This window comes from Boleophthalmus pectinirostris, unplaced genomic scaffold (genome assembly GCF_026225935.1).
Source record: "Boleophthalmus pectinirostris isolate CB_2022bp ecotype Guang Dong unplaced genomic scaffold, ASM2622593v1 HiC_scaffold_11, whole genome shotgun sequence".
Lineage (NCBI taxonomy): Eukaryota > Metazoa > Chordata > Actinopteri > Gobiiformes > Gobiidae > Boleophthalmus > Boleophthalmus pectinirostris.
In genome coordinates, this window is record NW_026570994.1 from 20,927,637 (window position 1) to 20,947,363 (window position 19,727).

The 19,727-nt window shown below is 40.6% G+C and overlaps 1 protein-coding gene across 1 annotated transcript in view; it reads right to left on the bottom strand.

The window, feature by feature from the left end:
• Positions 1-19,059, bottom strand: part of LOC110165882 (partitioning defective 3 homolog B-like) — a 210,806-nt gene extending 191,747 nt beyond the window's left edge. Inside the window, exon 1 of the mRNA XM_055163690.1 lies at positions 18,622-19,059. Coding sequence (XP_055019665.1) covers positions 18,622-18,747 — 126 coding nt within the window. The 5' untranslated portion in view covers positions 18,748-19,059. The remainder of the gene's footprint in view (positions 1-18,621) is intronic.
• Between the last annotated feature and the right edge of the window lie 668 nt (positions 19,060-19,727).

Genomic DNA, 19,727 nt, shown 5'->3' on the forward strand with positions numbered 1-19,727 from the left:
GACATCCCTAGATCATTTGAAAGAAGACTGAAGATTCACTGCTTTTTACAGAAATGTTCAAGATTCTGATCCACAAAAGTTGAACCTTCTCATTATTTGTTTGTTTTTTTAACTGTGGTTCTGTAAATCTGTAATCTCACAAGTTTAATGCGATATTGTGGGACTTTCTAGACAAAATAATTTGATCTACACCATAAAAATCGCCTGGTACAATTGCTTTCTTTTTTTTTTTTAACCAATTATATTAAAAAATGAAATTCAAAGATACCAAATGTCCAAACAATTGTATTTTTCGGACTATAAGTGGCACTTTTTTTCATGGTTTGGGTGTTTTCCTGCGAATTATATATTAAAATGTTCAAACTGAAGCCACAAGAGGGCGCTGTACTTTTGCGTGCGAGTATCTGTTGCTCCTGTTACTCCTGTAAAACTGTAACTTCACTCTACTGCGCATGTCTCCTGCAGAAAGAGCCTACGCGAGTCGTGAAATCTGCAGCCGAAAACGGAAATCGAGCGGCAGGAAGAAAGTTTGGAGCGAGCGAGAAACTTGTGACACCGTGCAGCTTTTCTGGAAGTCACTGGATGGATGGACAAAGCCTGGACTCTAGGGCTGTAACGATATCCAAGTCTAACGATACGGTACGATATTTACTTGCGATATCGAGGGAAAGCTCACGATATGGGATGTAACGATATCCAAATCTCACGGTGCGAAATTTACTGCGATATTTTGTGGAGGCTGCGAACGAAACTGTGAATATTCTACCTTTTTCTTCTTAAAATGCCTTGACAAGAGGAACTAAGACTTAAAAGTGTTAGAACTGTTGTTTCTTCTTGTCGTCTGCACTGAAATGGAGCAAAGGATCATGGTCTATGTAGTTCCCTCTGTCTTTTTTTTTAGCTGTTGCTGCACCATAACTCTTCATTTAAGCAAAGAGACTCGTGATTCGATATATTGCGATGTTATTGATGAGAACTTTGACGATATGACTGGACTTCTGGACGACTGGACGTCCGTGACACCGAAACCATCCTGTCGGGATTCAGAAAGGCCCGAATAATTCTAACTGGAACTGATGCTGAGTCTGACGACGGCGACGCAGAAGAGTTTGTGTCGCTCTGTTTACCTCCGGAGGTCGAGGCCGAGTTGTTCAGAAGTGACACCGAGGATGAAGAATTGAATGGATTTAGTGATTTGGAGTGAGATGGAGAGTTTGTTAAACTTGTTCTGTTGTTTATGTTATAGTTTATCTGAAGAACTGTTCATGTGTGACGTTAACAGTCTGTTGTTCTCTCTTCTATTGTTTTTACTAAAACTACGATGAAATGTCAGTTCCTGGTCTCTGATTTTATCAAATGAATTTCCCCAAAAAGCACGACTTATATATGTTATTTTCACTGTTGGGCAAGTTACTTTAAAACTGTAATGCGTTATTTATTACTTATTACTGTCATTTCAAAGTAATTCGTTACATTACAATATTACTGCATTTAAAATGTAAGGCATTACATTACTATTGCATTACTTTAAGTTACTCTCACCAAAATAACTGTGAAAAAGCTGAACTTTTGAGCCGTATATGGACTGAACCAGGACTAAACAAGGTCTAAACCAGGACTAAACCAGAGCTGAACCAGGACTAAACCAGGACTATAACAGGACTAACCTCAGACTGATTCCAGGACTGAAGAGGAGGACTAAACCAGAACTGAACTAGGACTAAAACAGGACTCACTGTCAGGATGGGCTCGAAGGTGACGCAGGAGAAAGGAGCGGCTTTGCTCCGCACCTCATGGAGGTAAGAGCGGCTGTCGCCTGATCGCTCTTTATGGACCCTGCTGCTCGGGCTCACGGTCCTGATTTCAGCAAAACTCTGCTACAGCGCGTAACTTCTACCTTCCTTCAACGTGTCCAGAAGTCCAACTTTTTGTGTGATGGTTTGCATCGTCCTCTGTCTTTTGGGTGTGAGCGCAGGAGACTTTGTCAGTGCAGAACGTTTCGTCGACGTTGTGGATTTTGTCGGAGAGAAAACTTGCAACCGTACAGCACTTCAGAATCACACTGCTAGAGATTGAACATTTATTTAAATTTGGCAGCTAAACATATTCTGTACTGTACAGGAGACAGGAGTCCCTCAGCCGATCAGGACACAGCGGGAGGAACGCGATACGTTTTCATACACTAAAAACAAAAGGCATGCAAAATTGCACAAAAAAAAAATTCTAAAACTCAGCGAAACAGCGAGACCGCGAAAAGTGAATCGCGTTAGAGCGAGGGACGACTGTAAGCCAGGTCTAAACCAGAAGTGACCCAGGTCTAAACCAGGTCTAAACCAGAAGTGACCCAGGTCTAAACCAGGTCTAAACCAGGTCTAAACCAGAAGTGACCCAGGTCTAAACCAGGTCTAAACCAGAAGTGACCCAGGTCTAAACCAGGTCTAAACCAGAAGTGACCCAGGTCTAAACCAGGTCTAAACAGCGTAGAGTTCTGGGTCGGTCCTTTCACCCGCGGTTAACTGAAGGTTTATCTGGCCGCGTCTCCGGCGTTTCACCGCTGCTGATTTCACGGTGATTTTAGCGAATTTCTATGAAGAAAAACCCACCACTTCAATCCAGGTTAAAAAAGCATTGTAACGCGCGTTACTCACATTTGTACCGAGTAAAATATTACAATTTTTCCCCCTGTAATGCCGAACATTACTGCGTTACAGCAAAAATCAACGCATTACTGTAATACATTACTTTTATAATACATTACTCCCAACACTGGTTATTTTCTTCTTCATTAAACATTTTTTAGCTGGTGCGACTTGTAGTCCGAAAAAGACCCCATGGACACACAGGGACAAGTATTACCTAAATAACTATAGAATTTGTGATTTGATAATTGTGACCACTCAAATTTAGTTGGCAAAAGTGCTATAATTTAATACACAATTTTGCCGTACGGTGCACTTCTGTTGCCAAAACTCTGAGCCAAGAAACTAATATAACTTTTAATAACTTCTCATTTTAGGTTTGTTTTAATGAGTCATTGACATATATATATTTACTTAATCATGGCCAAATTTATTGAATTTTTCACAATTTCAAACAAAACAAATAAATGTGGATTTCATTATTAAAGGTGCATTGTGTAACTTTTCTGGTGAAGGTCCTTCAAATGCTGATCGTCGCTGAGATGTTGTTGCTTTGTTAATCAATTTATCCGTTTTAATCCGATATGTATGAGACATTGAGCGGAATTAAATAAAGACGATTTAACTTGTTTTCCACGTAAACCTTAATTCAGAACAATTAATTCGGAATTAAAAAACATCAGGTAAACGTGGCCATTTTGAGGGCTTTTCACAATTAAAAAGATGTAGTATTTTGTTTTAAATTGTCCTTGTTGCTTTGTGTGGAATGTTTCACAGTGCGGCATTAAACCTTTCTATCTTCACGGAGACCGAAACCAGACCAAGTTACAGGTCGGATCTGTGGAGAGGCGACCCCGCTCACAGTCAGAATGTCTGTTTTTTGGGGTATTTTTGAGCTGTAAAATCACCTGTAGTTTAATAAATGTAAAGTGGAGCTGTTTAATGTCACACCGTGGAACATTCCAGGCAGAGCAGTGACGTATCCATAGAAACAAGCAAGTGACAGACCCCCAACCAAAAAGTTACATAGTACGTTTTATCGAAATACTTCAGAATTCTTCAGAACGTTCTCCATGGTGATACTGTGGAATATTACAGCCAAAGGAACAACATTTTCATGAAAAACGAGCAAAAGGAGGAGACCCGGTCCAAATGGGAGTCGGGTTTGTGGAGATGCAAGCCCGCTCACAGTAACGACGCGTGTTTTTCAATGCAAAAAACACAACCAAATAGTAAAAACATGGTCTGAAATGATCCAAGTTATCAAATTAAATATGAATATAAATGTTGCTGTTGTACATTTTTTGGTACCAATTTCATATCTCCATCTTCATAACGTTCTGAGATGTGACAACTTCGTCAAGATTTTGAGTGTTTTTTTCGTAATTATCCAGAATCCACAAAGGCCAAAGATGAAATGAGAGACATACCGTATTTTCGGCGCTATTAGTCATTAATTAAATGGTTTATTTTTTAACTTTTTTCACAAATAAACGGCGTGGGACTTTAAAGGAAACCCAACAGTGTGATGGTGAGTGGTTTTTGTTTGTTTTGTTCACGGTGACTCTGGGCTTTGTTCAGTTGTGGCGTGTAGGGAGGGTGTGTCTGGATTGTTGTTCAGTTGTTCAGTCGTGTCTAGAAGCGGCACGTCGCGCTCGCTTTTTTCGGTTCGTTCCTCCGTTCCGTTCCTCGTCGGCGTCGGAGTGATGAGTGTGTCTGTGCGGTCGCTGTCTGCTCCGTGTGTTTACGTGTTTGCAGCTTTGTAGTTTACTGAAAGGTTGTATAGAGATGTTGTGCACACCACCTCCGCTCTACAGTAGAAACATCTCCCCGCACTCTAGAAATCGTGTGCATTCGTTTAGTGCCTGCTAGAAATCAACCGATGCGTCAGTGATTTTTAAGAATCGTGCGCGCCTCATTTCTTTGTGGCGAATGGTCGTGGATCGATCGCGTTTTGAAAAAGAAAATTAGAAAACGACAATTTGAAAAAGCATATAGTTAGACTATACATAATTTGAAGACTTCGTATAAAAAAAGTGTTGACATGAGTCGTGTATAGAAAAAGTGACGTCACCAGAGCGTTCTAGTGACAGGTACGGCTCAGGGTTCGGTAAACTCGAGTTTCCGCAAAGGATATCCCAGGAGACAGCAATGGCAGACCTGGTGGGACTTGATTCGTGGTACATCTTTCAAAGGAACGGCATTTCCACGAAAAACGAGCAAAAGGAGAGACCCGGTTCAAATAAGAGTCAGGTTTGTGGAGATGCAAGCCGCTCACAGTGACGACGCGTGTTTTTCAGCACAAAAAAAAACAACAAAATAGTAAAAACATGGTCTGAAATTATCCAAAAGATTCTAGTGAAAGAAAGAAAGTAGTGTTTTCAGTTTTAGAGAAGAACTCAGCTTAAAGGTTGTATAGAGGATTTTTTTAAGGCAAGAGAAATACAGCGACAGTCCTTGTGCGCGTTCAGAATTACTGTTGAAATTTCCTGTCTAGAAGTAATTCAGCGACCGACGCGTCAGTTTTTAGACCCTTCGTCTGCTTCGGTCGCGCCATCGCTGGACGAGATCTCCAAGAATCACCTCAGTTTGGCTTTGCTCCTTTTCCTCTTCTCTTCTTCTTTCACTGACCTCAAAAACGGACTTTCTTTTGCGGCGAACCGGTCGTGGATTCTCGTCCGCCGTCGCGACAAACTTTGTGCGAAATGCGAGGAAGCGACAGTTCGAAAAAGCCTCTAAGAACCGCCGCGTAAACCACGTAATCCCCGCGCTCCGACGAGTCAGTTATACTAGGGAGTTTGATTGACAACCCAACAGCCAATAGAAAATGAGGGAGTCTCGTTTTCTATTGGCTGATGTTTATCTGGCCTCAACACGTCCACAGCTGATAGATTTTCGTTCTTTTTTTTTTTGGTCGTCATAATTACAAAGCTGCTGCGTCTCTGTAATGGTATTTTAATCTTTCACTGACAATTTGAAACAAAACAAAAATCCTCCATACAACCTTTAATTAAACATGCAAGATTTGTCTTTTTAAACATGTGTGAATGAAACAAATCACAAGTCCAGATCTGTTTGTGACGAGGAAACGACATTTGAACAGAAAACAGAAAACAGTGTCACATAACGAGCTCTTTAAATAGTACGACTGTGGAGCAAACCGTGTATTTTCGTCCATTATTTTCGTCCTTCTGGCAGGTCTAAAAATAGCCCCTGCAGCCACTGTCCACCGCCGTGTCCTGCCAGCTCCTTTCCCACAATGCAGCTCTTCTGATTAAAATGCTCCGGTGGTGATTTCTTTTCATTGAGCGTTCTAATTAGTCCGTGCCACTAGACGCTCGCTCAGCACTTTGCATCGGCCGCGGGGACAGTGACAGGCTTATAGAAGGAGAATTTATAGTATGGCCAGGAGGGACAGGAGGTTTTTTTTCCAGTTTTAGACGCTTCTGTTCACGCGGTTTTTAGCTTCCTGTTACAGGTGACATTTTGACGGCTTTTCACAACTCGGAAGACGTAATATTTTGTTTTCGATTGTGCGACTTGGGTGAATGTTGTCCAAAGGGCTCATAACATAACAAACGCAAACGCCGCAACAAATACGAACACAACAACCAAAAATAGCCACAACTGAAGTAACCGCGGGTAGGGGTGTGCAAAAATATTGAAATATCGTGAGCTGCTGCATCGATATATCGCGTATTGAGTATTTTTTTGTGTATTTTACTAAATTATTCTGTTCCAGCGCTACAGTTTTGTTGTTTGTTTAGAGGAAGGAAACTCGTTCACACGGCAAAAAGGTTCGTTAAAATGAAAATTAAGAACATTTGACTTTATCTGAGTCGACTCCACCAGTGGAATAAGTGTTTTTCTAAATTCAAGCGACATTCAATTTAATTTCTTATTTTAAGGGTTGTTGTTTTTTCTTTTTTTAAGTGTAGCAAGTTGTATTTTCATATTTTAAGAACAAAAAATCGTATTCCGCTGACAGATAATTTAACTTGTCAAGTGGAATTTACTCAAATCATGATAAAACTTTCTTAATTCAAGTCATCCTAACTTGGCTAGATTTAATTTTTTGCAGCGCATGCGACACATTTGACATTTTCACAGTTTTGAGGATTAAAATGTTTTTGTTTCATGTGAACTTTGCACAAGAAGAAGTGGTTTACCAAAGACTTTTAGTATCACAGACATGATTTAGACTTTATTTTTATTGAACAGTATCGAATCAATTTGAAATATATCGTATCGAATCGTAAGTTCACTGTATCGAAATATGTATCGTATCGAGGTGTGTATCGTATCAGTAACTTCTTAATGATACCCGCCCAGCCCTAACCACGGGCCTCTATTTTCCGACGGACCAAGCGGGAAGTGAATGGGAAAAGTTGAAGAACAACAAGATGTCAGATGTTGTAATAAAGAAAGTGCTCCACTGTTTTTAAACTCTACACACCTTCACAAGAATCATTTGGATGAATTCAGCTCTGGAATGGTCAATCTCGATGTTATTGCTGCTTTAAAAGTTTCACAGTCGAGCATTAAACTCGTCTGTGTTCATGGATACACACAGATTACACAGCAAAGAGTGGAGCGTTAAAATCGACTCTGACAGAATCAGTTTTAACATTTTCTCAGTCCAATCTGTTCTAGAGTTAATTTAACATTTCTGGAAACGTTAATTAAGTAACACTGGACCAAAGTTCATGTTTAACCCCGAAATTTAGAGTTACATGTGGCCATTCCGGCTGGACAAAGTCTGATCCTGTCAGATCTCAGAAGCTAAGCAGGGCCGGGCCTGGGCAGGACTCGGATGGGAGACACTGGGCGGCGCGGCTCACAACTGTGTCTTTAGGCAAGACACTTCACCCACATTGCCTAGAGGTGTGTGTGTGTGTGTGAGTGATGGTGGTGGTCAGATGGAAACGGCGCAGATTTGCAGCCTCGCTTCTGTCTGTTTGCCTCAGGGCAGCTGTGACTACAATAGTAGTTTACACCACAGAGTGTGGAGTGAATGAATAATGAACTGTAAAGTGCTTGTGGTGTCTTGAAAGGTGATATATAAATGCAATAATTAATGAATTAAAGTTTTGAGAGTAAACGGAAAACACTTCGTAGAGTCATCCTGATTTAGCTCAATAACACACAGAGGTGTTTTATTTTTACACTTTATTTTAGTTCATTTAAGATGAAATTACAGATGTACAAAACTGGTTTAAGCTGGTCTTCTCTTGTGGGAGTCTGAAGTGGTGGTGGGAGGAAACGACATTAACACATCCCCCATTTAACTTTCAAATAGTTAAAGTAACATTTTTGTGTTAAAAACAACTTACCTTGAAATTTGCTAATGAATTGCCTTATGGGATCAATAAAGTTTTCTGAATCTGAATCTGAATTTTAACCCACCAGTTTTTGCTGTGTATGGTACAGTCAAAGTTACAGGTTAGATCTGTGGAGAGGCAAACCCACTCACAGTAAGAATTAAGGCTGGATATCATTCAGAAGTTACCGATACGATACATATCGATACAGTGAGCTTTTGATTCGATACGATATATTTCAAATCAATTCGATATGATTCAATAAAAATAAAGTCTAAATCTTGTCTGTGACACTAAAAGTCTTTGTTAAACCACTTCATGTGCAAAGTTCAAATGAAACACAAACATTTTAATCAACAAAACAGTGAAAATGTCAAATGTGTCGCATAAACGAGTTTTCTTCCTCTAAACAAACAACAAAACTGTAACTGTAACAAAATATATTAGTAAAATATACAAAAAATTCTCTTGGCAGTTTATCAATACAGCAGCCCATGATATCGATACTGTATCATCACATTAAATGATCCGATATATCGATATTTCTATCTTTTTGCACACCCCTCGACAACACCAGTCTGCATAAAAGGTGCACTATGTAACTTTTCTCGTGCAGATTTTTCATTATTTAAGTGTTTTAATAGAGATGTTATTGCTTTGCTTTGAAAGTTCCGCAGTATGGCATTATGGAGACAGGCAGATGATGCTACCGGTCAAAGTTACAGGTTAGATCTGTGGAGAGGCAACCCGACTCACAGTAAGAATACACGTTTGGGTTTTTATTATCTATATTTTAGCATAAACGCACATTATGTAACTGTATGAATGCGAGACACATCAATCTAATGCCATAACGTGGAACATTTAAGCATTCAAAGCGATAACACGGGCATGGAAACGAGCAGATAGCAGAAAAGCTCCAGAGTGCAGCTTTAAACCACGTGGGGAGTCTTCCTGTCGCCGTCAGTCAGCCCGTATCTCTCCGGGCCCCTCGCCGCTCTCCGTGCCCGGCGTCGCGCTCTCGTCGTCGGGCTCTTTGTCGCGCGATAAGCCCCTTCTCCTGTCACCGACTCCAATCCCCCCCCCCATCACTCAACGCCACAATGGCCGCCGTCCGCTCCGAAACGTCCCCGAAGACGCGGCGACATCGAGGCCCCCGCCCCCGCCTGCCCGCAGAGATACCGGCGCCGGCGAGGTGACGCTTTTGTACCGGAGACGAGGCCCCGAGCCAGGACGGACGGCGAGGGAGAGCGGCGGCACCTATCACCGCGGGACAGCGAGCAAACACGAGCCCACGCGGAGGAACGGCGATTATTAAAAGGTCAAGGCGACAAAATGATTAATGTGGGAGAGAGGGAGCGAGAGAGGAAGAGAGAGAAAGAAAGAGATGGAGACAGAAAGGCAGAGAGAGAGTGACAAGAGACAAAGAACGACAAAGAGAGAGACAGCAGAGAGGTAGAGAGGCAAAGAGACAGAAAGGCAGAGAGAGAGTGACAAGAGACAAAGAACGAGAAAGGGAGAGACAGCAGAGAGGTAGAGAGGCAAAGAGACAGAAAGGCAGAGAGAGAGTGACAAGAGACAAAGAACGAGAAAGAGAGAGACAGCAGAGAGGTAGAGAGGCAAAGAGACAGAAAGGCAGAGAGAGAGTGACAAGAGACAAAGAGACGAGAAAGAGAGAGACAGCAGAGAGGTAGAGAGGCAAAGAGACAGAAAGGCAGAGAGAGAGTGACAGAGAGAAAGAACAAGAAAGAGAAAGACACAGAGAGAGAAAGAGAGAGACAAGAGAGACAAAGAACGAGAAAGAGAGAGACAGCAGAGGGAGGGAGAGAGGCAAAGAGACAGAAAGGTAGAGAGAGAGTGACAGAGAGAAAGAAAAAGAAAGAGAAAGACAGAGAGAGAAAGAGAGAGACAAGAGAGACAAAGAACGAGAAAGAGAGAGACAGCAGAGGAGGGAGAGAGAGATGGAGGAGGGACATAGAGAGAGGAAAAGAGACAGAAAGGCAGAGAGAGAGAGTGACAGAGACACAGAGAGAAGGAAAGAGAAAGACAGAGGGGAGAGAGAGAGAGAAACAGAGAGACACAATGAGAGAGACAAAGAGAAAAAGAGATGGAGGAGGGACAGACAGAGAGACTGAAAGGCAGAGAGAGAGTGACAAGAAAGACACAGAGACAGAGAGAAAGAATGAGAAAGGGAGAGATGGATATAGACAAAAAGGGAGAGAGAGAGAGAGTAAGGCACAGAGGGAGAGGCAGAAAGAGAGATGTAAAGACAGAAACGGAAAAGCAGAGAGAGAGAGAGAGAGCAATGGAGGAATACAGCGGGAGAGAAAAAGACAAGGGGAAGGGAGAGGAGGAGAGATAAAAGGAAGGAAGGAGGGAGGAGGTAAAGACAGAGAGACAGAAAATCAGAGAGAGAGGGATGGAGAGGAGGGGGAAGAGAAATGGCGGTGGGAGGGACAGACCGAGAGACAAAGAGAGACAGAAAGGCAGAGAGAGAGAGAGAGAGTGACGAGAGAGACACAGAGACAAAGAACAAGAAAGAGAGAGGTAGCAGACGGGGAGAGAGAGAAACTAACAGAGAGACAGAGAGAAAGAATGAGAAAGAGAGATATAGACGGGGGGGAGAGAGAGAGTAAGGCACAGAGAGATGGAGAGAGAGAGAGAGAGAGAGAGAAAGAGAGATAGAAAGGCAGAGAGAGAGTGACAGAGACACAGAGAGAGAAAGGAGGGGAGGGAGAAGAAAGAAAAGAGAGAGTAAAGCATAGAGACGGATAGAGACAGAGAGAGAAACGGTAAGAAACAGAGAGAGAGAAGAACACAGAGCCGAGAAGACGGAGAGAAAAAGAGGGGGGATCAGGAGAGAGAGACAAAGGCAGAAAGAGAGAGACAGGAGAGAGAGAGAGAGAGAGGAAGAGAGAAACTAACAGAGAGACAGAGAGAAAGAATGAGAAAGAGAGAGGCAGCAGAGAGAGAGAGAGAGAGAAAGAGAGAAACTAACAGAGAGAAAGAATGAGAAAGAGAGAGAGAGATATAGACGGGGGGGAGAGAGAGAGTAAGGCACAGAGAGATGGAGAGAGAGAGAGAGAAAGAGAGATAGAAAGGCAGAGAGAGAGTGACAGAGACACAGAGAGAGAAAGGAGGGGAGGGAGAAGAAAGAAAAGAGAGAGTAAAGCATAGAGACGGATAGAGACAAGAGAGAGAAACAGAAAGAGAGAAGAACACAGAGCGAGAAGACGGAGAGAAAAAGAGGGGGGATCAGGAGAGAGAGACAAAGGCAGAAAGAGAGAGACAGGAGAGAGAGAGAGAGAGAGGAAGAGAGAAACTAACAGAGAGACAGAGAGAAAGAATGAGAAAGAGAGAGGTAGCAGACGGGGAGAGAGAGAAAGAGAGAAACTAACAGAGAGAAAGAATGAGAAAGAGAGAGAGATATAGACGGGGGGAGAGAGAGAGTAAGGCACAGAGAGATGGAGAGAGAGAGAGAAAGAGAGATAGAAAGGCAGAGAGAGAGTGACAGAGACACAGAGAGAGAAAGGAGGGGAGGGAGAAGAAAGAAAAGAGAGAGTAAAGCATAGAGACGGATAGAGACAGAGAGAGAAACAGAAAGAGAGAAGAACACAGAGCGAGAAGACGGAGAGAAAAAGAGGGGGGATCAGGAGAGAGAGAGACAAAGGCAGAAAGAGAGACAGAGGAGAGAGAGAGAGAGAGGAAGAGAGAAACTAACAGAGAGACAGAGAGAAAGAATGAGAAAGAGAGAGGCAGCAGACGGGAGAGAAAGAGGGAAAAAACAGAGAGAAAAAGAATGAGAAGAGAGAGAGAGAGTAAGGCACAGAGAGATGGAGAGAGAGAGAGAAAGAGAGATAGAAAGGCAGAGAGAGAGTGACAGAGACACAGAGAGAGAAAGGAGGGGAGGGAGAAGAAAGAAAAGAGAGAGTAAAGCATAGAGACGGATAGAGACAGAGAGAGAAACAGAAAGAGAGAAGAACACAGAGCGAGAAGACGGAGAGAAAAAGAGGGGGGATCAGGAGAGAGAGACAAAGGCAGAAAGAGAGAGACAGGAGAGAGAGAGAGAGAGGAAGAGAGGGAGGATCACGAGAGAGAAAGACAGAAAGAGAGAGAGAAAGAGAGAGTTTCAATTAGGAAACACTGAGGATAACCACTCTGCTACAATAACACAAAAACACACAAACTCCACTCAGAGAAATCAGGAGTCGAACCCACAACCTCAACAAAACAACAAAACAACACGTCCATGAATGAAAACCACAGCCAATGATGAAGAGATGCACAATTCCAACACTTGTATCCGATATCGGCACCAATACAGACAAATTTGCTGGATCAGATATCGGCTTTTGTTCAGTCGATATCCTGATTGGACTTTTAAATCGATGTATTAAAACTATTTTCTGGTCACAGTGTTTGAACTTTTATTCACACAAAGCTGTTCTGTCGTTACTTGAGAGAGAAATAAAGCTCCGTAACTTATTTTGGATCAGTTTTGTCTTATTTTATTTGAGTTAAATGTTGTTTTCAGTCTCCGCTCCGGTATCGAAAGCAGAATCAGGACTGTAAAATCTATATCAGTTTCTTCCTAATAGTCAGTTTGAAAAGGTGAAGTTGCGGCGTGTTTTATTTCCTCTTTATACTCGCTTTAGTTTTACAATAATGACTTAACCGCAGGCCTGTCACGGTAACTACAAACCGGAACTACATTTTCGGGACTTTTTCTTTGCGCTACTGGGGAATTTGTGGTGATTTTTAAGGTGTTAAGATCAGATTTGAGCTGTAAAAGTTTGAATAAATCACTTCTACGACTCTGTACAGATGCAAACTAAGACTATGTTTAAATAATGAAAGTGTTGTCGCGTCTTCACTTTTTATTTCGCGTTTAGACGAGTGTTTTCAGGAGGAAATCTGACGCAAAAGTGTGTGGAATTTGATGTGTTTGTTTAAAGCAACAAGAGCGTCTTTGGACATACGGAAGTTTTCACGTCGCGCATTTTCATCAGCTCGTCTTTCCACGAAGTCGTTCCACCGTCGACTGGTTCTCCAGGTCTCGTCCATCACCGTGTGACTCACCTGCGACGACCTGGTGCGTCCAGAATTTTTCCAGAGGTGATTGCAGATCCTTCTCTGGTCATCAATAGTGTCTCTGCAGATTCTCCACATTTGTTGGGAGCCTCACGTAAGTTTCGTTTGTTTGAAGGTCTTACGAAATGATGCGACGTGTTTGTTTTGTGTTCGTGATGTAAACGTGTACACGACATGAGCAGATCTGACCAGAGTTTTGCGTCTTGGGCAGTGTAGACGGAAACACTACGGTGGAGCGTATTCAACTTTTCCACTCCGGACGGTGGTTTCAGATTTTTGCTGCAAAAATGCCAGAATTTGTGGTGATTTTTAGGTGTTAAGATCAGATTTGAGCTGTAAAAGTTTGAATAAATCACTTCTACGACTCTGTACAGATGCAAACTAAGATTACGTTTAAATAATGAGTTAGTGTTGTCGCGTCTTCACTTTTTATTCCGCGTTTAGTCGAGTGCTTTCAGGAGGAAATCTGACGCAAAAGTGTGTGGAATTCGATCGTGTTTATTTGTTTATAAGTTTTGTTGTTTGAAGGTCTTACGAAATGATGCGACATGTTTGTTTCTGTGTTCTGTATGTATGTGATGTAAACGTGTACATGTCCTGAGCAGATCTGACCAGAGTTTTGCGTCTTGGGCAGTGTAGACGGAAACACTACGGTGGAGCGTATTCAACTTTTCCACTCCGGAGGGAGGTTTCAGATTTTTTCATTTTTAAGTTCCAAAAACACCGTCACCGTCTAAACGAAAGGCACTTCTGATAAAATATTTTGTCATTTTTGCCCACAAACGTTCTCATGTAAACAGGCCCTAAAGTGTATTCATTATAAATGTTTTAGTAGCACGTATTCTGTGTTTTGTTTTGGTTTTTTGGTGTTTTTTGTAGGTCTTGTTTTCTTGTTTTTGGTTTGTCTCTTTTCTCTTCCTTTTTTTTTTTTTTTTTTTTTAAAGGTGTGTACATGTAAACTGTTAACGCTGTCTATTGGCCCAGGACACTGAAGCATCTCTATGTAAACTGTCTTTTATATTTTGAAAAAGCTTAAATAAAGTGTATTCACCGCAGCTCATGTTTTCTTTAATGGTGAATTGTGTCACTTGCATTGCTTTGTCTTAAATTTCTACTTTGTTTCAAGGCCGCGTTTATATGATTCAGTCTGAACAGAAGACGCAAAAGTGGCGTCGCGTCTTCACTTTTTATTCCGCATTTAGACGAGTGTTTTCAAGAGTAAATCTGCTGCATACTGCGACGCAAATGTGTGTGGAATTTGATTGTGTTTGCATGCCAGGTTTCTGTGTACTGTATGTACCTGATGTAAACGTGTACGCGACATGAGCAGATCTGACCAGAGTTTTGCGTCTTGGGCAGTGTAGATGGAAACACTACGACGGAGGTTTCAGATGTTTGCGTTTTTAAGCCCTAAAAACGCCGTCACCGTCTAAACCAGGGGTCAAACTCAAATTCACAGAGGCCAAAATTAAAAACTGGAACTAAGTCGTGGGCCAAACTAAATATTTACTGAAAAATTTCATCAACATCTGCAAATTAAAATAAATCTTGAATAATAATTTTGCTTAAACATTGAATCCAGAACAAGCAAAATATAAAATAGTAACAACATTTTAAATCAATAATGTCTCTAGAGTGGATCTGTAGCCGGCGGGCAGCTTTAAAACATGTTTGATATGATCTCACGGGCCAAATTTGGCTCCCGGGCCTGAGTTTGACATGTCTGGTCTAAACGAAAGACACTTCCCATAAAATATTTTGGCATTTTTACACGCAAACGTTCTCGTGTCAACAAGCCCTAAAGTGTATTCATTATAAATGTTTTAGTAGCACATATTCTATGTTTTGTTTTTTTGGTTTATCTGTTTTCTCTTCCTTTTTTTTTTTTTTTTTTTTTTTTTTTAAAGGTGTGTACATTGTAAACTGTTTACGCTGTATATTGGCCCAGGACACTGCTCATCTCTATGTAAACTGTCTTTTATATTTTGAAAAAGCTTAAATAAAGTGTATTCACTGTAGTGTTTTTTTAAAGGTGATTTGCGTCACTTGCATTGCTTTATCTCGAGTGTTTCACAGTATGTCATTAAATTTCTACTTTCTTTCAAGGCCGCGTTTATATGATTCAGTCTGAACAGAAGACGCAAAAGTGGTGTCGCGTCTTCATTTTTTACTCCGCGTTTAGACGAGTGTTTTCAGGAGGAAATCTGCGTGCATACTGCGACGCAAAAATGCAAAAGTGCAAAATTCGATTGTGTTCGCATGCCAGGTTTCTGTGTACTGTTTGTATGTGACGTAAACGCGTATGCGACCTGAGCAGATCTGACCAGAGTTTTGCGTCTTGGGCAGTGTAGACGGAAACACTACGGCGGAGCGTATTCCACTTTTCCACTTTAGAGGGCGGTCTCAGATTTTAGCGTTTTTAAGCCTCAAAAACGCCGTCACCGTCTAAACGAAAGACACTTCCTATAAAATATTTTGTCATTTTTACCCACAAACGTTCTCATGTAAACAGGCACCTATTCTCTGTTTTTTGTTTTTTTTTTTTGCTGTTTTTTTGTAGGTCTCGTTTTCTTATTTTTGGTTTCTCTCTTTTCTCTTTATATTTTGAAAAAGCGTAAATAAATCATACATAATAAACGTGTATAAAAGTATATTCATTGCAGCTCATGTATTGCGTCTTTTGCATTGCTTTGCCTCAAATGTTTCACAGTTCGGCGTTAAAATTTCTACTTTCTATCTTCACAGAGACCAAACCGGACCAAGTAACAGGTCAGATCTGCGGAGAGGCGACGCCGCTCACAGTCAGAACGCCTTTGTTTTTGTTTTTCTAGGTATTTTTGAGCCATAAAACCACCTGTAACTGAATAAATGTAACTTAGAGCTGTTGCACCTTTAACAATATTGTACATTTAGAATAGTTTTTGTGTTTTAGTTTCAGTTTTATCGTTTATATCGTCTTGATTTTATTATTTTTTTTAATCATGACAGACCTGATTAACTGTACACATTTATAAACAGTGACATAATTTTTTTGAACACACTATCTCGTCTTAGTTTGCAGTAGCAGTTGGCCTCAAAAATGTCACTCGGCCACATAACATTCTCCTCCGGTCGTATCTAAAGCGATCAGACCTTTCACTATCACAGACCGCGGGAAATATGTCATTTCTATTCATGGACCTTCTCCTAACTGCCGAGTGTTTCCAGTTTAGAATAAAATGAAGTCAGTCGATATAAACATATAACCTGTGCGATGAGAGGTCACCAAAGATGTCAAGAGTAAGAATAATATTTCAGGTTACAGATAGGGTTGATAAAAGTATAAAAATGTAGATACTAATCCCCAGACTAGAGCCTAATTTTTAGATCGACAGACTCATTGAGAGGAGAGAAATGAAGCTTTAGAATGATCTGGAACTGTAACAGAACAAGTAAAAGAGCACATGGACGAGTATACGCCCATGGACCTGGTTTAGTCCTTGTTTAGACCTGGTTTGGACCTGGTTTGGACCTGGTTTGGGACCTGGTTTGGACCTTGGTTGGGACCTGGTTTGGACCTGGTTTGGACCAGATTTAGGCCTGGTTTGGACCTGGTTTAGGCCTGGTTTAGGCCTGGTTTAGGCCTGGTTTAGGCCTGGTTTAGGCCTGGTTTGGACCTGGGTTCGACCTGATTTCGACATGGTTTGGACTTGGTTTAGACCTGATTTAGACCTGGTTTAGACCTGGTTTAGACCTGGTTTAGACCTGGTTAAGACCTGGTTAAGGCCTGGTTTAGGCCTGGTTTAGGCCTGGTTTAGGCCTGGTTTAGGCCTGGTTTGGACCTGGTTTAGGCCTGATTTAGACCTGATTTAGACCTGGTTAAGACCTGGTCAAGACCTGGTCAAGACCTGGTTAAGGCCTGGTTTAGGCCTGGTTTGGACCTGGGTTCGACCTGATTTCGACATGGTTTGGACTTGGTTTAGACCTGATTTAGACCTGGTTTGGACCTGGTTTAGGCCTGATTTAGACCTGATTTAGACCTGACCTGATTTAGACCTGGTTAAGACCTGGTTTGGACCTGGACCACTGAGGGATTACACACTTAAAAGGCCACATGGGAATAGAAAAGAAAGTACTACCATTTCAAGTGGAAAAATCACAATATATTGTCTAAATAAAGTGTTTGTTTTTTATTATTAGTATATTATTATTATTAATATTGATGTCTATTCCTTAATATCAAAATCAAATTGCTATTTTACTTTATTTTCATTTGTAATTACTTTATTTTACTTTGATTTACTTACTACTGTGACAACCCCAGGTACAGGTCATCAAGGTAAAATATTAGTAGTAGTAGTAGTAGTAGTAGTAGTAGTAATAGTTGCAATATTTGTAATATTTTTAACATACTTCCAATTGACAACACCCCTCTCTTACAGCAATTATTTTTTTCCAAGCTTTTCCTTTCAGATTTTATCATCACAGAATGAGCAGCTATACTAAAAGTTTCCAATAATATTTAACCACAAATCTTAGCCTGAAGCATTTTCCAAGTAAAATGTGCATAATATTAACCAGCCGTCTTGTTTATATTACGAGCTGTTATGTAATGAGAACCAACTTGTCCATTTTAGCTTCGACAAATGCTTAAAAATCTTTGAAAAGCTACAACATTTCTCGTAAGATAAGGAGTATAAGTAGTAGTAGTAGTAGTAGTTCAGTATAAAACCCTACTTATTGTATTTATTCGTATATATTTTGATATACTCCTCTCTATTACCAATTATAGCGTAGTTAGACTAAACAATTTAAAGTTTAATGTGATAAGATACTCGTAATAAAACCATAAAACGCTGTAAAAAGCCGATCCTGTAAGATTTTGTTATAGAATGAGCAGCTATATTTAACGTTTTTAATTATATTTAACCACGTATCTTAGCCTGAAACTGTTTACAAGTGAGATTAGCATAATATCAACCAACTATTTTATTTAGAATGACCAGATTTATAAAATTCTAAACTGAAATTATGAAAAAAGCGTGTAACTTTGTGCATTTTTGTGTCATACTGAGAGGGACTTCCTTTGCTGCATTATTTGCAAACACGGATTTCTGTTTTTTGGCTCAACAAATGATAATTTATGTTTCTCTTTAGTGTTTGCAGGGATCAGATTAGTCAAAAATTGTAGTTATAGTCATGTTTTAGACTCAGTTTCGTCTTGGTTTAGGTCACATTGGTCCAAAATAGGGACACTTTGGACATTTTTTGTATAAAACTTGGACAAATCAGTGTTTTTGGATCAATCTGGGCTCAAAACTGGGACTGTCTTGAGTAAATATTGGACGTCAGGTCACCGTAATTTTATTTACATTATAAGATGTCATGTAATGCTGTCGATTTTAGCTTAGATAGCATGCTTTAAAATCTTCGTACATGGCAATTACTTTAGTATTTAGTGATATTGTTTTGAATTACAGCATTGCCACGTGTTTTACTGATTAGACAACGAAGCCAGCACTTTTAAAAAAACGTAAAGAATGAATGGCATCGTTAGCTAAGCCTTCACGTAATAGGCGTCTCCGCTTCACCTGTTGTTGTTGCTCCAAAATCCTGAGGTATCTCCGCGTAGCTTGGTCCACTAAGTCCTTCACGGTCCACCCGGCTTTACACGGAACCACCACGGCGGTATTCCCGAAGTTTACCGTCACTTTCATGGTCCCGAAATCCAAAATAAAGCGCTAAAAATGAGAAAAATCCGCGGAGTTTCGGTAGTTTGTCCTTCCGGCTCGCTGTAGCGGCAGCAGCACCTGCACGTCGAAGCGGCAGGTGTCAAATCACGTCCGAAAAACACGTATTTACGCCACGAAAATGAAAGTATTCGGCGTGAAGTCCAGCGCTGACATGTTGACAGTAAAGAAATAGTCCCAAACGATGTGGAAATGTGGTGAAAAGTCGGTTGTTAGCGCAGAAAACGGCGAGTTTCTCCTGACATCTTGTACGTGCGAAGGTCCGCCCAATCAAAACAAAGCGACGGAGGAACCCGGAAGTAAGTCATCAGGGCGCGTTTTCTTTTTTTTTTTTTTTTTTTTTTTCATGGAACAGTAATGAGACCGTAATTAAGTTATTAAGTTACATCGCTTACTCACCTTTGTGTGACTCATGCGTCTATTTACACCAGGTTATTTTAAAACCGTTTAAATAATTGCCACTAAATGTAAATACGATTTATATATATCTAATTTATATAAGAAAATTACATATATATTAGAAAAGAAATCATTTTAAAAGCAATTATCTTGAAAACTACCAAGTCGAGCTCAAAGAAATTTAACAGTTAAGGTTCTGAACATTATAAGTTCATTATGGGACTAAAAATTTGACATAATTTTAAAAGTAATTATCTTAAAAACTACAAAGTGTAGCTCAGTGATGATGTTGATGTTGGTCTAACACAAGAATGTCAAACTCATTTTGGTCCAAGGGCCGTATCCAACCGACTTTGATCCCAAATAAATTAAAATATTTGTGCAGAGAAACACAAATCGATGACAGAAATCTTTTTTAATTGATGAACTCTTTCTTTTACAAAATATTATAATATTATGAACAACCTGAAACTTTAAGAAAAAGCAATTTCAACACAATGTTTTAACATGAACTTGTCTGTAAACAGGAATAAGTCCATTTTTGTTGT